The sequence below is a fragment of the Arvicanthis niloticus genome, chromosome 19 (assembly GCF_011762505.2).
Source record: "Arvicanthis niloticus isolate mArvNil1 chromosome 19, mArvNil1.pat.X, whole genome shotgun sequence".
NCBI lineage: Eukaryota > Metazoa > Chordata > Mammalia > Rodentia > Muridae > Arvicanthis > Arvicanthis niloticus.
This window is the reverse complement of record NC_047676.1, coordinates 25,333,455-25,354,845: the sequence shown is the minus strand read 5'-3', so window position 1 is coordinate 25,354,845 and position 21,391 is coordinate 25,333,455. Positions and strand designations below refer to the sequence as shown.

The window sequence follows — 21,391 nt, the reverse complement described above, 5'->3', positions numbered from 1 at the left end:
CACAGAAGCTTAGGATCTCATCCCTACGGCTGGCTGTCCCACTAGGAATCAAACACCCGCGTCAGACCCATAAGGTCATTGGGTCCAACTTAGCTCTTTGATCTTTTTGGTTATGTGAGGTCCTTTATTCTTCTCAAGCCCTGAGCACCCCAGTGGTCTCTAAGATCTTCTAAATGTACCATCCCAGAAACATCAGAACCAACTCCCTTGATGCCAAGGGAAACCAGTCACAGGCTTCCTGATCGACAGCCTGAATACAACCCTCCCAGCTGAGCTAACTGCGCCATATATGGCAGAGATTACTTGCACTAAAACTTTTTGCTATTGTTAAACAATACAGAAAAAGACACAAGTTCTCCATTATTGAGGAGTGACCATTCCAGTCCAGCCCCGACTTGCAGACACTCTTCCTTCTCTCTTGATTCCAGAAGGAGCCACTTTGTTGAAGGGCTCAAGCCTGGACTTCCTCTACTTCTAGATCCCCTTTTCCAGATGAGCTGCAATTACTTATACATGGGGAGAGTATAGTAGTAGTCATAGCAACAAAGGCATGTCCTCGTGTCACTCGAGAGTTGTGTGGCAGAGATTCTGAAACCTCAGCCTAAGTCTACATCAGTGGGATTTTATACAGGTTCCTGGGAGGCTGGGCATGGTTCCACGGAGGAGTGCTTGTTTAACGCTGGCCCCCGGGATGCATATTTCTAACAAGTTCCCAGATCCTGCTCACGCTGCTGGTGTGAGTCTGCTTTGCAGACAGTTTATGATCAAGAAATAAGTACCAAGTGCTGACTACAAGGTGCCTCGCTGCATAGAAGAAACCCCAGGAGCTCTACCCCTGGCTTAACAATAAGAAAAAAGCTGTATTTTTCTCTTTCCCCAGAGATATAAGCGGCCAATAAAATAAATGATACATGTATCAAGTGCTGGGGGGGTTGGGCTCAGTAGGCCCATAGAAAGATGACTGTGAATGATCCCAAAGGGGGGAGGGGGCGGCAAGCACTTGTGTGTGTGTGTGTGTGAGAGAGAGAGACACAGAGAGAGACACAGAGAGAGACAGAGAGACACAGAGAGACACAGAATGATGTGTGAGTGTGTTTGAGAGACAACAGAGCTAGGATAACCCACAAGGAGACCACAAGTGTTGTGCCTCAAAGCCAAGCCGTCCTGGCCCTTCCCACTGCAAGCTTTCTTTCCACAGATCTCAGAGATGCCAGAGTAACGGTGGTTCCATCTTCAGTTACATTTTTCTTATTGTGTGCATTGTGGCTGTGGAAACCCCTGGGATTTGGCAATATCTGCTATAAGCTATGTAAGAAACAATCATAAAAACATGTGCAGACATATACAGGTAAATATACTCTATATAGATTTCTTCTTTATGTTTAAAAATTGTACATCAAGCTGGGCCTGGCAGTGCATGCCTTAATCCCAGCACTCAGAGGCAAAGGCAGGAGGAAGATCCCTGTGAGTTTAAGGCTAGCCCAGTGGTCTACACAGAGAGTTTACATAGTGTGATCCGATCTTAAAAATAAATGAAATATGCCTGGGAGAGGTATGAATTGGATATGACACACCCCTATTTTTGGGATATCTGCTATTATGAGCTATACAATGAAATGCCATTTTGATAATTGGAAAAATCCATATAAATGACATATAATGATTCAAATCATAATACATTTATAAAAGCACATTTATGAACACTGTAATGTTAAACAATAATTTAAAAATATGTAACATAATATATTGAATATAAATAATGGGTTACTTATCAGAGCAATACTTAGTGTAAAAAATTCACAAATAATTCCTTGGAGATTTCTGCAAGGAAATATAACCTAGAATATTTAAGGGAGTCAACATACAGTGACCTTCCACACTGACCTACTATGTGCACAGTGGCTGGGACTTTATCTGAAGGCAACGTATGCTGTGTTACCAGCCCTCTCGTGTTTCCTAGGCTGTGAGTCCACTGTGTCCCCATAAAGCTGACTGAGATGACCCTGGATAGCTGCTAAGCAGGGGCTTCTGTCTAGACTGTGGGCCTGGGAGGAGAGAGTGTGGGGGGAAGTTCTCCAGAGGAAAGCATATGTTAAAACAGGTCAACATGGAGCTGGGCTGGAAAGTCTGCCAGCTGACAGCCGTATATATCATTCCCTGTACACCACGATAACAAGAAATGGGGGAGGGGCCACTGTGAGTGCATGGCAGGGAAGGGCACGAGGAGGATGTAGGAGACAGAAGTCTGGCCTTGGAGAGTGGGTGCACTGGACAGACACAAGGTGTGGGATGCTTGGGTTCCAGACTTATTCCCATTCCTGCCGCCAACAACACCTGCTGTTATATGAAGACCCTGTGAGGCTACTGTGCCGGAGTCAGCGGTGGGAACAAATACACAATTTAATGGTAGCTAAACCTAGCTAAACCTTGTTTTCATTTTTTTCTTAAACAGAGTAGACAATGAAATGATTTCCATAAACACGTGCTCAGGGGCTGGAGTGTTTTTGAAAGCTCCGCCTTCTGGTGGTGGTGGCGGTGGTGGGGTGCTGTGTCATGGAGCTGCCAGCAGAATTTGGGCTTTCCCTGGATCTGTAATTTATTTCATGTTGCTTTTGAGAAAGGTCTCATGTAGCCCAGGCTAGCCTCAAATTCACTATATACCTCAGGATAACCTTGAACTTCTGACCCAAGTGCTGAGAGTATAGGTGTGTGGCATAACGCCTGGTTTATGTGGTGCTGGGGAGCCAATGGAAGGGCTCTACACATGATCAGCAAGCAATCTACCGATGGGGCCACACCCCCAGATTCCCACCTAAAGCTTTATTTGATGTTTCAGAGCTCAAAACCGAGATGTATGGTCTACAGATATGTTACACCTCACAGATCCCTTGTCTCATGCAGCTGACGACACCTTGGGAGAAACACCAAACAAATCTGGGGCTAGCAGTTCACAGAGGGGACACAGGGACAGTCAGGGTGAGCCGGGGGAGGGGAGACGTGCGGGAGTCAATACAGTGTGCTTAGGTTCCTCTGAGGCAGTCAGACTACAGGATCTTGAAGATGAACCTCAGCTGAACACAGAAGCCTCCACAGACAAAAGAGCATCTGTAAAGGTCCCAAGGCTGGAAAACAGGGAGCCGCCATGCAGGAATGTGGGTAAGCGGAGCAGCTGCTTAGAATTAGTAGTGAGCTCGGTGCAAAGCGAGGTCTGACAGGCAGGCAGCAGGCATGTGAGGTCAGTGAGAATTAGTTCAGTTCCAACTCTTGCTGAAAGCCAAAGGAAAGCCAGCGGAAGCCACCATGTAGAGAAAGGAGGAGCCACAGGGGTGTTTAACCTGCCCCCCTCCACCCTGGCCCTTTATGCCAGGCTTACCCACTTGCTTGGGTGGGGCCTTCTGAGAAAGCTGTCCTTTGGTGGAAAAGCTACTTTTCCCCTCTTCCCTCGAGAGTACCAGCCTTTTCTAGTAACTCTGATGAAGAGTGTAGGTGTTTGTTTTGCTTTTGAAGTCCTTGAGATCGACAGAGTTCATTTTCCAAAGCGCAACCACGCTACCTAAGTTCAAGGCGCAGAGAGAGGAGTACCGGGTTGGCAGAAAGAAGGTTGGCGGAAGAGCAGAGAGAAAGAGATCAGGAACCCACATTGCCTCTTGTGGCAGGACACCTTCCAGTGTGTGCCGGTGTGACAGAGCAGATCCCTTGTGCAGAGAAGCGTTGTAAGCTACTCGGATGACTTGGTATGGTTCAAATTCAAAGACGGACACTAGCACTAATTTGTCTACTCGATTTCCTCCACTTTCAAGCAGAAGTCTGGAAGTCTGAAACCCTCAGTTGTTTGCAAGCATCCTTAAGAAGTAGCAAGGGTGTCTTCGTGCACACGAAAGAGCATTCTAGAAACTGATCTACATGCACACAACCAAGAGCCTGTGGTTTCCAGTTTCAATTTTCTTAGATGAAATGCATCTCCCTTTCAAAAGTTTCCAGAATGTTCTGAGGAAAAGTATAAAAAGGAAGGCGCCGCATTCTTCTCTGATTCTGTCACCCACGTCTTCAGAAAAGCATCATCCTATTGCTGGAAGCAGCCAGAGGCTCACTTACCGTGCCCCGGACAGCAGCTGAGTCTGTCCCCTCTTCATCTTCCCCGGCTGCCTCCTGGTCTTCGTTGTCAGTCCAGGAGGACATGTCCTCCACTGAACTAGTCAGGTCAGGCAAGCTCTTCGATGTTAACTTCAGAAGGTCCTCCGCTGAGCTCTCCTAAGAGGACACACGAAAGGCCCAGGAATTACCCCCTGGGTACCAGCGGCTGATGGAAATCAGCCTGCTGAGGCCAGCCACAAGCTCTGACCCAGAGTACGTGTGAAGTCTATGGTCCACACACGTGGGGTCACTGTCAATGTCAGGGGTAGTAACACAATATAAACCCATTCGGAGCACCTGGGAGCCTGGCACACTTTCTAGAAAGACCATTAGACACTGAGGCCAGGGATGGGAGCTGAGCTAAGAACAGACTGAGATGTTGTTTCTCCATCTCCTCAGCCTAGCCACTTCCATAGGGAGCAGAATGTTCCATGAAGCTTGAATCATCAAACTGCTTGACTGTCCGAAGGATACAGAAGCCAAAACCAACTCACAGGCTGTAACAGACCTTACAAACGTTTAGTGATCCGTCATCTAAAGTCAGCAACGCTCGTCACCTGCTCGATGCCATTTTTAACCCCGAGGAATGTGAAGAATATTCACTCTAGGCAAACACTATCAATTGAGCTACACTCCAGGCCTAGAACACCTATTTTGTACCAGTAATTATGAATGAATACCTCACCGTTTGTCTCTGTCTAAGGAAACAAGTTATTAGAAAAGACGAGAGTCCTTTTCTCTTCTGTGTTGTCTATTCTGTTGGACCATCGAAGAAAGAATGTTTTAAAAAAGAAAAAGAAGGTCATAATAGTGAGTAAATTGCAAAACAGCCATGGGATAGACTGTGCCACGAAGAAGAAGATGACTTCTTGTGGGAAAGGGTCTCCCAGCCTGCTACTCAGAGAACAGGCACATCAGAAGCATGTGTAACAGCATGACATCATCCCAGCTGTAATTACGATACATGTGCTCATACATGACAGAGAGAGAGGTAGTCTCTCCGCTGCTCCCCATGGCCAGCCGCACTGCTCAGGGGCTTGCCTGCCTCCTTCAAGCTTTGTGACGTCCTCAGAGGCAGCTGCTGAGTCTCGAGTCTCGCTGCGCAGAAAGGAAACTGGGATTTAAACATGCAATGGCTTGCCCAGAACGCACACAGCTTTTCTCAGGGTGGAGCTGGCATTTAAGCCCATGTGGGTGGCCTCCAAGATGTCCTCTGTCTCTTTGTGTTTGGCTCACTGAAAACGAAAACATGGGCAAGCATACTACACACACACACACACACACACACACACACACACACACACACACACACACACTCTGTGTGGAGTGGAAGGACAGAAGAGTTAGTGGACGGTCCTGTTAGCAGCACAGGCAGTTTTGTTATCATCCATAGGTTTTCTATGTAAGATTCAATAAAGACTTACTGCTTCACAGTTTATTGCCTAATAAAACCAAGAGTGGAAATAAAGAGGGTGAAAGAGATCTTTCAGTTTGCACAGTGCTACTAAGAATATCAAAACCGGGCTGTTGGGGCAGCCCAGTAATTTAGAAGACATGTTGCTCTTTCAGAGGATCCGAGTTCAGTTCCCAGAGCCCACATAGGTAGCTCATAACTGCCTATAATTTCAGTTCCAGGATGATATAATGCCTCTGGCCTCTACAGATACTTACACACACACACACACACACACACACACACACACACACACACACACACACACGCTACACCCATACCCACATAGTAAATAAAGGGCATCAAAATCATCCTGGCTCTCCTAGTGTGCTTTATTTATTTATTTATTTTTTGCTGTGATTTTAAAAATGGACTAAAAGCTTGGTGTGGTGCTGTATGCCTTTTATCCCAGCACTCTGGAGGACCTCTGTAAGTATGAGGCTAGCCTGGTCTACTTCGTGAGTTCCAGGTCAGCCAGGGCTATCTAGAGAGAGCCTGTTTCAAAAGCAAGACAAAACAACACAAACAGACAAACAAACAAGGACTAAACAAGCTGAGGAAGGGTTTATTCAGCCCACGAGTCCTTATCACAGTCTATCAGGATGGGGTGAAAGAACCCAAGGCAGGGACTTGGAAGTAGGACCTGGAGTGCACAGAGGCTGCTTCCTGGCTTCGCTCTCCATGGCCTGCTTGCTTAATTTGTTTGTATAGAACCCCAGACCACCTGCTCAAAGGTGTTACTACCACACTGTGCTGGGAACCCCCACATCCATTAGGAAATGTTCCCATAGTCATGCTTATGGGCTAATCTTATGGAAGCTCCCTTTCCCCCAGAGAACCCTGACTTTAATCAAGTTGACAAAAAACTATCACGACACAGACTCCCAAGATCTTCCTATGATACAGGATAACAGCTTGTTTCTGTGGAAGCATCCTGCATCCTCTCCATGAGGGTAACTACACTTCCGGACAACGCCTGTTAAAGTTTTGTGACAAGGGTCTTAGGTCTAGAATAGTAAGATTTTACATTTTTATTATTTTTTATAGTCGGAAGTTGGAAACCCATCCTTCATACCCACCCCAGTATAAAGACAAAACAAAGCCTATGGATACCCTATTCTGGTTAGATAAAGAGGAGAAATGGCTGGATGCCAAGAGAAACCCAGAGAAGGATGCCCCTCTTCCTCTTGCATGGATGAGCACCCAGACGGTTGGGGACAAACAAGGTTAGGAACCAGCAGCAGCAGGATGGCTGGCAGCCTGAGTGTAAACAGGACACACAGCAAGAACTGAAAGGTGTTAGTTATCCCCTGAGGTCTGGGGTTGGTGCCCAGGATCCCATGGCGTGAGAACTGGTTCCTGGATGCTGCTCAGCCGTACAAGGATCCTGGCCTCTGGGAGGAGCATGCTATCTTTTTCTGATACCCTGTTCTGTTACCCTTTATATCGTCTTTACCTTTAGGGCAGCTGGGTGAATGGCAGCAGTAGACATTTCACAATCCATTGCACTTGGCAGACAACCTGCTTTTGTCTACAGCCGACAGCCCCCAGGGAAGTAAAATAACTGTTGGGATTTAAATGGAAGCCTTAGAATAAGAAGAACACACATCTGCCTCAGGGGATTGGTTTAGCATCTAGTGAGATGATTCTAGTACCTGGCAACTGTTATAGACTTCACTTTTTATCTATTGAGGTGCCTGGTAGGTGGAGAGCCTGGCATTACTAGGAACCATCTTTGAGGTCCCATGAATGTCCCTCATGAGGTGACAGCATAGCTCCGCAGAGCTAAGATGTGTGTGGCTTCACACGATTCTTTTGGCCAGCCAGTAGTGGTCTACGTCTCCACACATTTACATCTTGGCATGGGAAAGCCATCCCCCTTTTCCTCCTCCAAACTTAGCAGGTTAAAGCATGTACAAACATGAGGCTGTGCCGGCACATGCCATAATCCTGGGCAGAAACTGACACTCTGAGCTGCTCCCTGGATGGAGGTAGCTTGCAAACGAAACAGGCATGCTCCAAACACAAGACCATGTGCAAGACCCAGGGATGCTGTCAAACTCCTGCTCTGCTAGGCAAAGTGAGGAGGTGGTCTTTCTTCCCTTAGTGCATGTCCCCTCTGCAAGGAGTGGTCAGCAGGGGGACAGAGAACCCCCCTGGATCTCTGCTCTTCCTTGTCCCTGTTGAGAGATGCAGACAGCCCTCTGGGTATGGAAGACTCGGGAGAAGTTCCTAGGACCCACAGTACCTCTGTAGGGAACAAATGGGTACCAGGAAGAGTGGACTCAGATCTGCCTCAGGCACTTACAACCTTCACCCAAGATGAACCTTGGCAAACCTACTGATCTAATTAAAGGTTTGGGGTAAGAGGTGGGAAGAAAGGCAGACTTTTCGGATAGCTCAAAATGGAATCATAATCTATGTTATTATATATAGTTGTCTTTTGTTACCTGTAAGAGACTTCCCATAGACACCAAAGCTTAAGGATGCTCAAATCCTTCCTACAACATGAAACAGTATTTGCATAAAACCTATACATATCTTTCTCTACACCTTAACTAATTCCCAAGTTGCCATACAGTGTGAACACTCTGTATATAGCTACTGGATTATTTAAGGAGCAACAATGGGCGGGGGAGTCTATGTTCAATACAATTGTTATTTTAAATACTTTCCACCTGAAGTTGGTTGAGCCTATGGATGGAGACTCAAGGATGGAGAACCAACAGCATTCCCCAAACTGGCGCTAGATCTTGTAATCTAAGAAGAAGAAAAAAAAAAATAAGAAAACCTATAGATGCCAAGGTCCAAAATAAAAATTGGGAAGATGGAAAGGGAATCAGAAGCCCTGGCAGCAGCCTCTGTGCAAAGGTGAGCTTCATGTGGTCTCACAGAGTCTTCCAGTTAGCCAGTCAGCGGCAGAAACAGCCCCATGGTTCTATCCTACTCACTCCAAAAGTCACAGGGCCTCTTTAAGGGTCTCAACAGCACAACCAACAGACATAGCAGAAGAAGAGCAGTCATTGTCTCCTGGCCTCCTCAGAGCTGTGGCATCAGCAGCCTTTCTCCAAGGGTTGTTGAATGCAGATCCTAGGAGCCCACGATGGAGTCATTACATTAACACACACAGGTAAAGGAAGCCCAGACTGGGGTTTCATGATCCATCCGATGAAGGCAATGAAAACCAGGAGGGAGAGACAGCAGCAGAATGGGACAGAGGGCGGTGTGCCAAGAGTTTGCTGTCTGGCACTGTTGACGGCACCGTGATCTCTGCAAGATGGCAGCCACCATGGATGGGGTGTTCTGCTTCACTGTTATTTCTGTATAGTTGGGGAGGCAGGGAAGATGGAGGTGGCTGGACAAAGGAGGCATAGAGCATCTTCCAGCTCTAACATTGTAATGGTGATTAGAGCAGGGCCCAGACTTGCCCACCGACAGCCCTGAGACTTTGCTCATTCTGGCCTCAGAAGATGCATTCTTTACTATGGTGGTTTGGATGTGAGGTGTCCGTGTCCCCTCTCACCCCTGGCTATGCCGAAGGCCTGGTCCTTGGTACAATGCTTGGAGGTTGGGACTTAGGGAAGTGGTTGGATCATGAGTGTTCTTACCTAATGGATGGATGGGTCCATTAATGGATTCATAATTGGAGTACTGGGAAGTGGTAGAAACAAAAAGATGGAGCCTAGTTGAACTAAGTGGGTCGCTGGGGTATGTATCTTTAAAGGGTCTCTTCATGGCTCAGTGTCTTTGTTTCTTGACTGCATGGGGCAAACAGCTTTCCTTTGCCCACCATACTCTTTTGCCATGATGTTTCTGCCCTTGGCTCATCAAGGGATCCAGGGGGTCACACACTGAAGCCATGAGCCCCAATAACCTTTCTCCTTCTTTAAGTTGCCTATCTCAGGCATTTCATCATAGTGACAAAAAAAAAAAATCCATCCAGTCTCCTTCTTCCCCCTTACCATACTTTTGCATCTCCTATCCCTTACTTCTCCTTCATTCTGTTATGACTTTTCAAACAACCGTCTTGAATAACTTAAAATAATTGAGCGCATTTCAGATAAGAGACCTCACCTGTGCATGTCCCATGGAGTCACAGCTACTGCATAGCCCAAGGTAAGCCATAAGCATGAACATACCTGGGTGGCATGGGAAAGACTCACGTCCAGACTCACACTACCATGATAGATACTAAGAAGGACAAAAACTACCTACCTTGCTGGCCACCACCAGCTGTACCATCCCAGTGGCTGAGCGCAGAATGGCCACAGCTTCCTCGTGGGAGAGCCCGACCAGTAAGTGACCATTGATCACCAGCAGTTCGTCTCCTAAGGACAGCCTGCCATCCCTGAGGAAATGGAGATGGGAAAAAAAAAGACCCCTGGTCAAGGCATTCTGGGTTAGAGAAGTGTCATCTTCTAGGAGCAAAGTCATGAGAAGGGACAGTTAAGATTAGGTGGAGGAAGGAAAGACAACCAAAGATGGCTTTGGGTGGGACCCCGCTTTAACGTTAGTATCCAGACTCATGGGAGAGGAGTGAGCATCTCTTGGACTCTTGACGGTTACTTAGTAATGTGCTCACTCTTAAGCTAAGCATATCTGACAACAAATGTCAATGACACTTCATCTGGACGATTATCGTGATGGAGCAGCTAAGACCCTCAGGTTTTAGGAGAGTCAAGTCATTCTTTCCCTAATCCTCCCTGTCATCAACTCGAGCTATGGCTAAGCTGAACGCAGACAGTGCCCAGACACGTCAAGCCCACCTGCAGCCCTTCACTGGTCTATCACGCCCCTCCCCACCATCATCAGACAGACGCAGGATTCTTTCTGGGAGACTGGGAACTGGGCTATACGGTAAGGGTTGGTACCTCCATACCCCACCACGAGGCTACAGGACCTTGAAGATAAAGCTTTTCAGGGAGCATTTCACTCTCGGGTCCCCATGGAGGGCAAATTACGGAAGCAGAAGGATCAATCACAGTCATGAAGTGTTGAACTTGGTATTGTAGATTTGAGATTTGATCCATTTCTATGGTTGTAAAAACCTGTTTTTTTTTTGTTTTTTTTTTTTTGTTTGTTTGTTTTTTTTAATTTAAATTAGGGCTGACCCTGAGCTTCTGTCTCACTGGCTGGCAGGAGACTCTGCTGTCACTGGGACTGTCTCCTCAGGGCAGGTCACAGCCCTCAGTGGACACAACCCTAGAAACTGGCTTTTGCAGTGGATTCCAATAAGCTGACTATGGTCTGGTCTCCCATAAACAAAAGGGTGCCTGACCCTCAGACAGAAAATCTGATGAAGCAGAGACTGTGGGCCTAGTGGTCCACCCTTGTCTCATGACTTACCATCACCACCCAGGTCCTACTGTAGAAACTGTGCACACCTCGCACCCTCCCGGGTCCACACAGCCCTCTCTTCTGTGCTTCTTCCAGTGAACCAGCCAACGTCTCCCCTTCTATCTTTTCCTCCTTCTTTCTGCCTCCAACAATATCTCTCTCGTCTCCTTCCTCTAGGGCTCACATGATAATCTTTCTTTATGAGTTTAGGCTATAACGAAGGATAAAGGGCACTCGGGACTTCCAACAGCCTCTGCCTTCTCTTTTCAAAAATCCCCACAGAAGAGAAATGCTAAGGGCCCCATCAGTTACTTAGCATGGCAAGAGAGGGGGAATGGGAAAGTCAGGAGGGAAGGACACCCTGGAACCTCAAGGAGGTGTATGGGTCGGGGCTGGTCCTGTGAGAGGAGGGGGACCTGGCAGAGACAAGGCAATGGCCGTGGCTGGTGGGCGGGCTTACTCCCAACACCACCAAGACATCCCAGCCCAGCCCTTGGCTTATTCTGCTTTTTAATTGCATTTCTCTCATCTCCTGTTATTAATTCAAATGTCCCGCTGATGAGTCATACACCACAGGGAAGAGAGACACACACACACCACTCCAGGCTAAGAGTGAGAAGGACAGGATGGGACTGATTCAGCCCCAGCTCTCCACACAAAGCTTATTATCTCTGAAGACAGGAATTTCCCAATTGCCAACCTGCTAGATAGACCAGAACGGAAGACATACCATTAATGGGAAAGCGGCGTGCCGCTGAGTTCCTTAAGGCATATCAGGAATGCCACTCGGGAAGCTAAATGATGTTCATCTGGTTAAAACCATCTAAGGTCTTAATCTCTTAATACCGTCACTTGGATAATTGACCGTTGGAGTTAATCTTACGGCTAGTGTAGTTTTTAGCATCCTGCTGTATGAGGCTGAAGAGCGAGAAGCGGTCTGCTGGTTTCTGCCTAGTCTTCTCCTTACTTTCCCGTTATCTCGCCTAAATAACTTAGCTCCTTCAACTACACCTTAGGAGATAAGATTTTTTCCTTCTTGGTCTTGGGAAGGCTGACACTGCTGTGGCCTGCCATATCCCTTTTAAGATCCGGCTTCCCTGCCTGAAGAAATTCCAGACTAAATAAAAGACAACCACTTCTCTATCAACGCCATTCTCCGTGTACTCCTAATGTAGTCATGTGGGTGTGGCAATCCATGTACATACCCTACTGTGCCCTGTAAACAGTAGATACTCAATACTCCACATGACCAGAAGCGAGTACTACAGCAAAGACCATGCTTGACATTCGGGGACAGCTATATACCTCACGCTCAGATAACATTTTTCATCTGTGTTCCAGCTAAACACAGTCTCTCTCAATACTTCACACAATTGTTCAGATCAAAAAAAAAAAATACGCTTTTAAGTGCCGCTTTTTAGGTCACACAGAGATTTATATTTATTTTTCCCCTTCTCATGTGCAGTAGAGACACGTGACCACAAGCACGTATGTGCGGGTGTGTAATTCTGATAGATCGGACACATTTGCGTGGTGGCCACCTTTTAAGACTGTGCCACTTCCCTGGGTCATTAGTCACTGACTCACAGGACTTCAGATGTCAGGATTGTGATCTCCTGTTGGGGGTGGGGGTGGGGGAGGCACGTTCTTGATAAATAAACATGTATTACCACAGTCAGCACCAGCATGCCAAGAGTTAGGATAAGTAAGCAGTCTAACAGGGCCCACAGAGAGATCAAATCTCTGCTCCACGGTTTAGAATATCTGAAGCATCCTTTCTAATGAGCCACTTCCTGTGTTCAGAGGCGTGCTCTGTGAGAACGGCTCTTGTCTGTTTTCCTCCCTCGCTCCCACAAATCTTTATCAACCCGTAATTACCAGAGCTTTGATCAAGTGAAAGACACCAGCACCCAGTACCCGAGGAAGGGGAGGAGGAAGGGGGCAGAGGGATTGGGGGGGTGGGGGGAGTTATCTAGTCACCTGTGAGCGGCACCTCCTTCCTTCACTTGGGTGACAACGATAGCGTGAGGTGAGCGCTTTGATCCTCGGCCTCCACTAACCTGAATTCCCAGCCCATCTGATTCTTTGAGCAGCTCCATCTTCCATATCCGGCCAACTTCCTCCTTGGAAGAAAAAGTGAGCATGTGTGAAGGATGCCGACAGACACACAGCACTGACATGGGAGAGTAGCACTGTCACATGAGGCCAGGCATCTGTCACCTGTCACCAAATATCACAAATAAGCACGGAAGAAAAGGCCTCTCTTAGCTGGGCAAAAGTCCGGCTGTCAGTGCTGTCCCATAGAACCTTCTAGAATGACGGAAATGTTCTGTCTGTGTCGTTCTATAGGGAATCACTGTCCATATGTGAAGTGTTTGAAAATGCATGGCGCAGCTGAGTGTCTAATTTTTAGTTTCAGAGATTTCTAATTGTGTGTGTAGCCATCCCAATTACTGGCTCTGACACTATATATTCTATCAGATGTCCTGTGGGAAATACATCCTCCACCTGGGATGCAGGTGCACTGTATGCAAACACTGGTGCACTCTGGGATCTTTTCACTTCTGTACAGCTGCTAATACATATAGGAAGGTGAAAGAAGACAGCTCAGCTCAGGTTTGGGTACCAGGAAATCTCTTCTAGTTTATGGAACGCTCTGCCATTTATAACTTAGAGGGCCACCTAATACAGAAACGCCTTCCCTTGCTTTTAACATGAGAGCCATTTTTACTATTTCGAGAAGAGCTGGAGAACTCAGAAGAGCATCCATGGTAACAGGCAGCAGCAGAATAAGCCTGAGATGTTGACAGGGAACCATGTAGTCCTTGCTGACTATTCCTCATGAGAGGCAGACCAAAGTGCTTCAAGATGTCTTTGCCTTTCAGAATATTTACATGTGCACACTGAGATATTTTGGGGATGGAGCACAAAGTTAAATATGAAATTCAATCGTTTCATATGTAGCTCACATAGGCTAAAATATTATTTAATATTTTTAGTCCACTTGTTATCTTGATTATGAGTCACCTCGAAGGTCATAGCATCGTGGAATCTTCCATTTATGGTATCATAGCAATTTTTAGATTTTTGAGTATTTTGCAGTTCTGATGTTCAAATCAGAATCACTCAATCGACCATGTAAAAACAACTAAGCATGTAAAACCAAATCGAACTGAATCTCATACTTCTTTAAAATACATACACGAGAAACCTAAATGAAAAACTGATAAATTTGATTCTGAGAGATGCACATGTGTCTGTCTGTCTGTCTGTCTGCACATGTGTATGTATAAGTCCCACAAAGATCAGAAGAAGGCATCAAATCCCTTAGACTTAAACTTACAGGCAGCTGTAAGTTGCATGATGTGATTTTGGAAACTAAACCTCCTAACCACTGCACAGTCTCTCCAGCCCCATAAAAATCTTTAAAGGTGATTTTTTTTAAGAGTTTAGGCTCAGTTCTCTATTATTCTTTTTTAAAACACTAGGGATATGGCCATGAGTCACAGCACACTCACCGGCATCTGCCTTCCTAATCCATCATGGAGATTCTGTGGAACCACTAGGATCCAGTAGGAACGGCGCTCCCATCCCCCTGGAAACAGGCAGCCTGCCCACTGGAGCTGCTTACGGAACAGAAAGAATGTGAAGCCTCTAGAAAACCTGAGAGACATTCGCACTGTCCGAAACCGAAATGAAACCACAGGCATAGTAAAAGACCCAGATGTTGACCAGCCACTGAGGTGCAGCAACTGGAATGTCTGGAGAAATTATTACCAGGCAGAGACCTGGTGGATCCACTTCTGTGCAGTGCCGCTCTGTGGGGCTCCACTGTTCCAGCAGTGTGCAGGGGTGCCAGCTGTCTCCTCTCTCCACTGACCACAGGCAAGCGCAGCCTGTCTGGCCAAATGCAACTTCAGAAGTCACTGGCTTACCGCAGTAGTTCACGAACTTGTCAACGGGCCCTACTTCATCCAATCATCTGGCTCTGAACTTCACAGTTTTTGGTTTGTTGCCTCTGACCTCTGGGTCACCTTCCTCTTCTCCATTCGGAAACACCCTCCCTGGCCTTCACATCCTCATAGCTCCACTATTTCCAAAAAGCCATCCTTGGGAATCAGAGTGGCTGCCAAGGGGCCAGCTTGCAACAGCTCCAACACAGGAAACCAATGTCCTAGCACACACTGCTGGAAGGAGACAATCCAGGATACGCTGGTCAGATTCTAGCTGCTCAGCAGCGTCTCCCATGCCAGCATCCCTACAAGCTCCCTGGGTTCAGGAATGTCAAGCACTGGCTAGCCTTTTCCACCTCTGGGTCCTAGCAGGTAAGACACGGCTCCTTCCCCCACCCCCACCCCCCCACCCCAGCCAAGGAAATCTTTGGCTTTCCTTTCAAAGAACAATCGGGTCACTTACTGGAGTAATAGACTCAAAGGAAAACTCATTTGGTTTTACCTGAAAAGTAGTAAATATGTATCTATCCCCATCATTAGTTCAGGTACCTCCCCCGCCCCCATTCTGCTGTCCCTGTGTCAAGCAGAGTGCGTAGGTATGATTCACAGAGAGGGCGATACTAAATTTATTCCTTTTCATTCTTAAATGTTTTAAAAAGTAGGACCTACGATTTAAAGAACAACGACAAAACAAAGAAACAAACAAACAAAACCAAAAACGGAAACTATGCCCATAGAGGTAGAAAGAGTCTAAATGTATGTTCTGAAAGTTTCATGAAGAAAATCCTCCACATGTTTCATAAGCTCCTGAGCCCAACACACACAGCTAGTTGAAAGCACAGCAAAAGACAAGGGGTAGCCCACAAAGTGCTTGCCGTGGAAGCCCAGTTTGGATCCTTGGAATCCATTAAAAAAAAAAAAAAAAAAAAAAAAAAAAAGGCACAGTGGCACGAATGTGTAATCCCTGCACTCCTGCGGTGAGATGAGAGGTAGAAACAGGAGAATCACATGGAAGCTCATATGTCAGCCGACCTGGAGTAGATGGTGCAGAGAGAGATCCTGCCTCAAAGCAAACGGGAAGGCAAGGACTCCTGCCCTAGAAATTATCCTCTGAATTCCACTTGCATGCTGTGGACACATGTGCTTGTTCTCTCTCTCTCTCTCTCTCTCTCTCTCTCTCTCTCTCTCTCTCTCTCTAAGTACTACACACATTTCTAATACAAACGGGTATAAACTACAGTCTGTAAGATAGGCCACTGCCACCTGTTCTTTTCTTGCTTCCATTTCAACTAATTTAGTTAAAAACTAGATCTCATTGTGTGTGTGTGTGTGTGTGTGTGTGTGTGTGTGTGTGGTGTATGTGCACATCAGGGATAGGGGAGACATGCATTATTTATGCACATGGGGGCCTAAGGTTAATGTTGGGTATCTTCTTGGCTTGTATATTGGCTAAGGTCTCACTGAACCTGGAGCCAGTGGCTTGGCTAGACTGACTGAACTGTGAGCCCTGGGGGTCACCTGTGCCACCAGCACTGGGTGAGAGACATTTGTGTTGAGAGACACGTATGTGCCTGCCTTTACATGTATGCTAGGTATCCAAACCCGAGTCCTCACATGGTCCAGCATGCATTTTACCGACAGAGCCATGTTCTCACACTCTCTTCTTTCCTTTTATTCAATGAGATGATTTCCCCACAATCAAATGCAGAAATTATAAGGGGAGATCCAATGAGGTTAATGAAAATTTCCTTGCTTGGAATGTTTCAGTCTACTGGAGGGGTTTAAATGAAGACCCGGCAACAGAAGAAAATGCTATCGGTCTAACTGTAATGAATGGTGCTTCAACATTTAGCTGTTCAGGGCTAAAGCAATGCTTACTTAAAAATAAAATAAGTATTTCAAATTCATTAGGCTAGAGTCAGTCAGTACTGGTCAAAAGCAAACAGGCCCCCTTAAACAGAACGATGGTGAATGTCGTTCCAACTGCCTGCGCCGTACAACTCCACTCTGGTGTCTAACTCAGACTCCAGCTATTCCTGGATTTCTCATCTCAGTAGAAAAAGCCCAACATGTAGAGGATGTGTCAGCTTCACCTCCATGTTTGATCTTCACTACCGTTTCCCATGCCTGCACCGTGGGAGAGATCTGCAGGGTCTGCTGCCTGAGTAGATCCCACACCAAGCTCCTCTTCTCCACCAGCGCTCTTGCCTGTAACCTCGTCTCTTAGTTTATACCAGTTGGTTCTACAGGATATTTGCAACTGAGCATCCAGAGGAAACACGATAGAAGGACAGGCCAGTACACCCCCTGCTTTAGCCCCTCTGGGGCTTAAACTCAGCTGTGGTCTGAGAACAAGGTCCATACTCTGTGGTCATATGAACATGCCCTTCCATGAACACTCATGGGTTGTTTGCACTTATTTAGAAGCTAGCTCTCGAACGGGGTTTGTGCTCCCCTATTTCAGAACCAGGTTTGTCTTCAAGTTCCTTGTCTGGGGATGGGATGGTCACCCTAACACTGTAACGGGGAAAGTGAAAAAGCACAGGAATAAAAGCACTGCAGCCTTCAGAAAAGGTAGAGGCTGAACCAATTCTAACAGACAGTAATACTTGTTTATCCATGGGGGCGGGGGTAGGTAGAGAATGGACTGAAGGAGCTGAAAGGGTTTGCAACCCCATAGGAAGAATAACAATAACAACCAACCAGACCCCTCCAGAGTTCTCAGGGACTAAACCACCAGCCAAAGAGTACACATAGAGGGACCCATGGCTCCAGCCAAATAATGGAGCAGAGGATGGCCTTGTCGGACATCAATGGGAGGAGAGGCCCTTGGTCCTGTGAAGGCTCAATGCCCCAGTGTAGGGGGACGTGGGAGTGGGTGGGTGGGGGAGCACCCTCATAGAAGCAGGAGGAAGAGGGATGGGATGGGGGTTTCCAAGGGGAAAGTGGGAAAGGGGATAACATCTGAAATATAAATAAATAAAATATCCAAAAAAAAAAAAAAAATGTCTGCTGTGGAGAGGGGAAGCTGGATGCTCAGCCATGGAGAGAAGGCTCAGTCAGGATTGCAGCTGACTGTCTCAAGCCAGTTTCTGCTGGGCACCGTGAGCTCCATATTTGATGGTGTAATCTCTCCCCGTTGGCATTCATTCTTTATTTGAAGCTTCAATGGAGGAGTCCTTTTGAGCTGCCCGGGATTCTCTTTATTGGGAACTCTAGTTGGCTGCCTTAGAGGGGCCTTCCCCATTTGATTTCTGCTGGGTGTTTTGAATGACCATTTGCTTTCTGCTGGGTTTAATGATATCTTGATAGCTACCTATCTAATTGCTATATTCTGACTTGCTACACATGTAATCAACTCACTGGAAAAGTCTGTACCATGGTTATCATAGATCGTCCTCTGGGCTGCACAAAACAATTTTCTAAGCTAGCCTGTCCTCTCCTAGGGCTGTCTCTTATTCCTGGAACAGCCTGTTGCTCCTGCTGTTTGCAGCTGGTTTTGCTAGTTCTCCTGAGACCTTCTCATAGGGCTGTTCCTCCAGAACATGACTCTGTAGGGAGGTGCTATGTGAGCTGAGCCACCTTTGCTGACACCTGATACCAACTCTCCCTGCGGGTGACAGTCCTGCCATCTCTCTCTTTATGTTGGTTTAGGTCACTAATGGCACTTGCTATTAGCTGATATTTTATAGGCTCCTTTATTGCTTATAACCAATTCCCTCTATGCTGTAAATGACACTGACCCAGGGATCTGGTCTAGCTCACTTACCAAATGGATTCTCTAGTAAACAGAACACAGCATGACAATGTTGTGTAAGTGTAGAGGAGTTAACCAGTATAGAATGCTTATCCACAAATCTTAGGGTTCTCTCTCTGGGCACCACTGAGATGGGCATTAAGAGGTTCTTCCAGAAGGGAGACCTGTGTGTTTGCCAGTGACCGGCATGTGGACACAGATCTAGCTGTAGAGACTACTGGATTCCAAGACAGGCCCTGTCTAGACAGATGGCTTAAGCATTAGTTTTCTATTATAATGGCTTAAAGGGCAATGAGATGCCTGTGAGTTTGTGGAGAAAAAGCCAAACGATGAAAAACAGGCTGCTATGGACTTCTGTATTAATGACAGAGTGTTAGCCCTTCCTGTAGGCCACGACTACTATGTGAGTTCACACATGCAATACTTTACTGGAGCCAGCATGGACATTTATTTACTAACAGGGGGGCAGAACAGGAGAGAGCTGCCAGGCAGCATTTAAATGACCTCATTTCTGCTGGAAGCCAAAAGACCATTGTATAATAGCATCTTTGCCCCAAATGTGAGGAGTCACATCACTGAAACAATTTCCCTGCAGTACATGTTTGGCTCTCACTGCAAATCTATTCTGAAAAGCATTTGCTTCTTCTCCCATCTCATTTAGAATGATCAGTAAGAAAGGAAAAATGTGTAGTTGCAACGTCAGGGCTTAAAGTCCCTTAGTCACCAGACCACAATGCTCAGTTTACAGGCAAGAGGTCAGCCCAGAGAAAAGCCAAGGCAATTTTGGAGGCCACAGCGATGTGGACAGAGGAACTGGGGTTTGAATCTATTGTCTCATCTATTCTTGGTGTCACAGGGCATCTTCATTCACAAGGATATACAAAGCACCTGTTCAGGTACAGGGCCTTGAGCTAGAGCTGGTGACAAGAATATATATATATATATGGGGGAGGAGAGATGACTCAGTGGTTAAGAGCACTAGATGCTCTTCCAGAGGACACAGGTTCAATTCCCAGCACCCACATGGCAGCTCACAACTGTCTGTTACTCCAGTTCCAGAGGATCTGGCACTCTTATATACATACATGCAAGCAAAACAATGCAAATGAAAACTAAAAATATAAAAAAAGGAGGCATATAAGGCCCCACCCTTTGGAGTAAAATAGGGACACAGAGATACCATATGGTCACTGGAATATGTCCAGGTTATGTGTCATGTGCCAATGGACAGGCAGTGGGGCAATGCAGGAGCCCAGAGCACAGGTTTCCAGAGGTCCCTTTCAGACATGCATCAGAATGGCTGATGTCCCATGAAGTGGGGAACTAAGAGACAGTGGAAAAGGAAGAGACATCAGGCAGAGAGTATGGCATACACAAAGGCTCAAGAGCAAATGCTAGCACCTCCAATGAAAATCCTAGCCGTCACGGTGGTGGCAGGCCATACTAAGAAACCCTTGATATCGTTGGTACAGGTCTGGCCCCAGGAAAACCACAACCCTAGGAGCTTGGAATTTCCCGCCCCACCACATGTTCTGAGGAGGGGTGGAAGTTTGAGTCAATAAGGTGAAGACTTACTGCAAGATGAATATCCTGTATATGGGCTTTGGGGTGTCTCTGGCCTGGGGAATGCACCCCCAGGATGGGATGCACCTCAACTCTTGTGTTGGGGGTGGGGCTTTGGACCTCACTCTTTCAGTTAGCTATACATGTGAATCCTTTATCATAGCCTTTAAAATTCAGTAAATATGTGTAATAAAAAAAAAACAAAACAAAATAAGGTAGACTGAGGCAGAAACTTAAGCACAGAATCAGAATAGACAAAGCTGGATGAAATATTAAGGTTATATGGCCTCATCCAAAGGGCTTAACTATAGTATATGTATGGGTATGGGTGTGTGTGTGTGTGTGTGCGTGTGACTTGCTTTGCCCTTCATAAAGGTCCCTCAAAGATACAGAGGATAACTGGAGGAAGGAGAGTGGCCAAGAGACCATGGGCAGGAGACAACTTTTTACACCTGCCCAACCTCATGTTTGGGCAGAGGGGGATAAAAGGTAGCTGGGGCTATGAAGGCTTAAAGAGAGCCACCATTGGCAGGACTTGGCAAAGGTATGGATGTGATGTAAGGGAGAAGGGAGCATCTCAGCAGACTTTACCAAGAGGGCTTTCCTAGAATGCTCAGTGACAAATAGGGACATCCCAGACAACCCTGAACAGATGGTCACTCAAGCTTGGATAGGAGTAAACAAGACTAGAACACTGGGGTGGGGCTCACCATTCAGGAAAGGCATGTACTGACTCTTAGGCATTAGATGAAGGGTCTGCAATGGGTAGTATGATGGTTTGTATATGCTTGGCCCAGGTAGACTATTAGGAGGTGTGGCCTTGTTGGAATAGGTGTGGCCTTGTTGGAGTAGGTGTGTCACTGTGGGTGTGGGCTTAAGACCCTCTCCTAGCTGCCTGGAGATCAGTCTTCCACTAGCAGCCTTCAGAGGAAGATGTAGAACTCTCAGACCTGCTTGCATTATGCCTGCCTAGATGCTGCCCTGCATCTACCTTGATGATCATGGACTGAACCTCTGAACCTATAAGCCAGCCCCAAGGAAATGTTGTGCTTTATAAGACTTGCCTTGGTCATGGTATCTGTTCACAGCAGTAAAACCCTAAGACAGGTAGGTATTTGTATAAATGAGATGGAGAGTGGTGAAGACCTGGACCACAAAGGACAATGTGTTTCCCCAGTGACAGTGGGGGCTTCT

At 46.6% G+C, this 21,391-nt stretch overlaps 1 protein-coding gene across 11 annotated transcripts in view; it reads right to left on the bottom strand.

Annotated features, from left to right (window-relative positions):
- The window catches only part of Pdzd2 (PDZ domain containing 2), a 372,451-nt gene that overhangs the window by 77,836 nt on the left and 273,224 nt on the right, over positions 1–21,391 (bottom strand). For 7 of the 11 annotated variants that reach the window (XM_076916410.1, XM_076916412.1, XM_076916411.1 and 4 more), the window contains 3 exons: positions 12,905–13,047; positions 9,803–9,935; positions 4,096–4,251 (listed from right to left, as the gene is read on the bottom strand). The exons of 1 other annotated variant lie outside the window; for it this stretch is intronic. In XM_076916410.1, coding sequence (XP_076772525.1) covers positions 4,096–4,251; positions 9,803–9,935; positions 12,905–13,047 — 432 coding nt within the window. The remainder of the gene's footprint in view (positions 1–4,095; positions 4,252–9,802; positions 9,936–12,904; positions 13,048–21,391) is intronic. 3 more of the 11 variants (XM_076916413.1, XM_076916414.1, XM_076916420.1) reach the window with 2 other exon arrangements.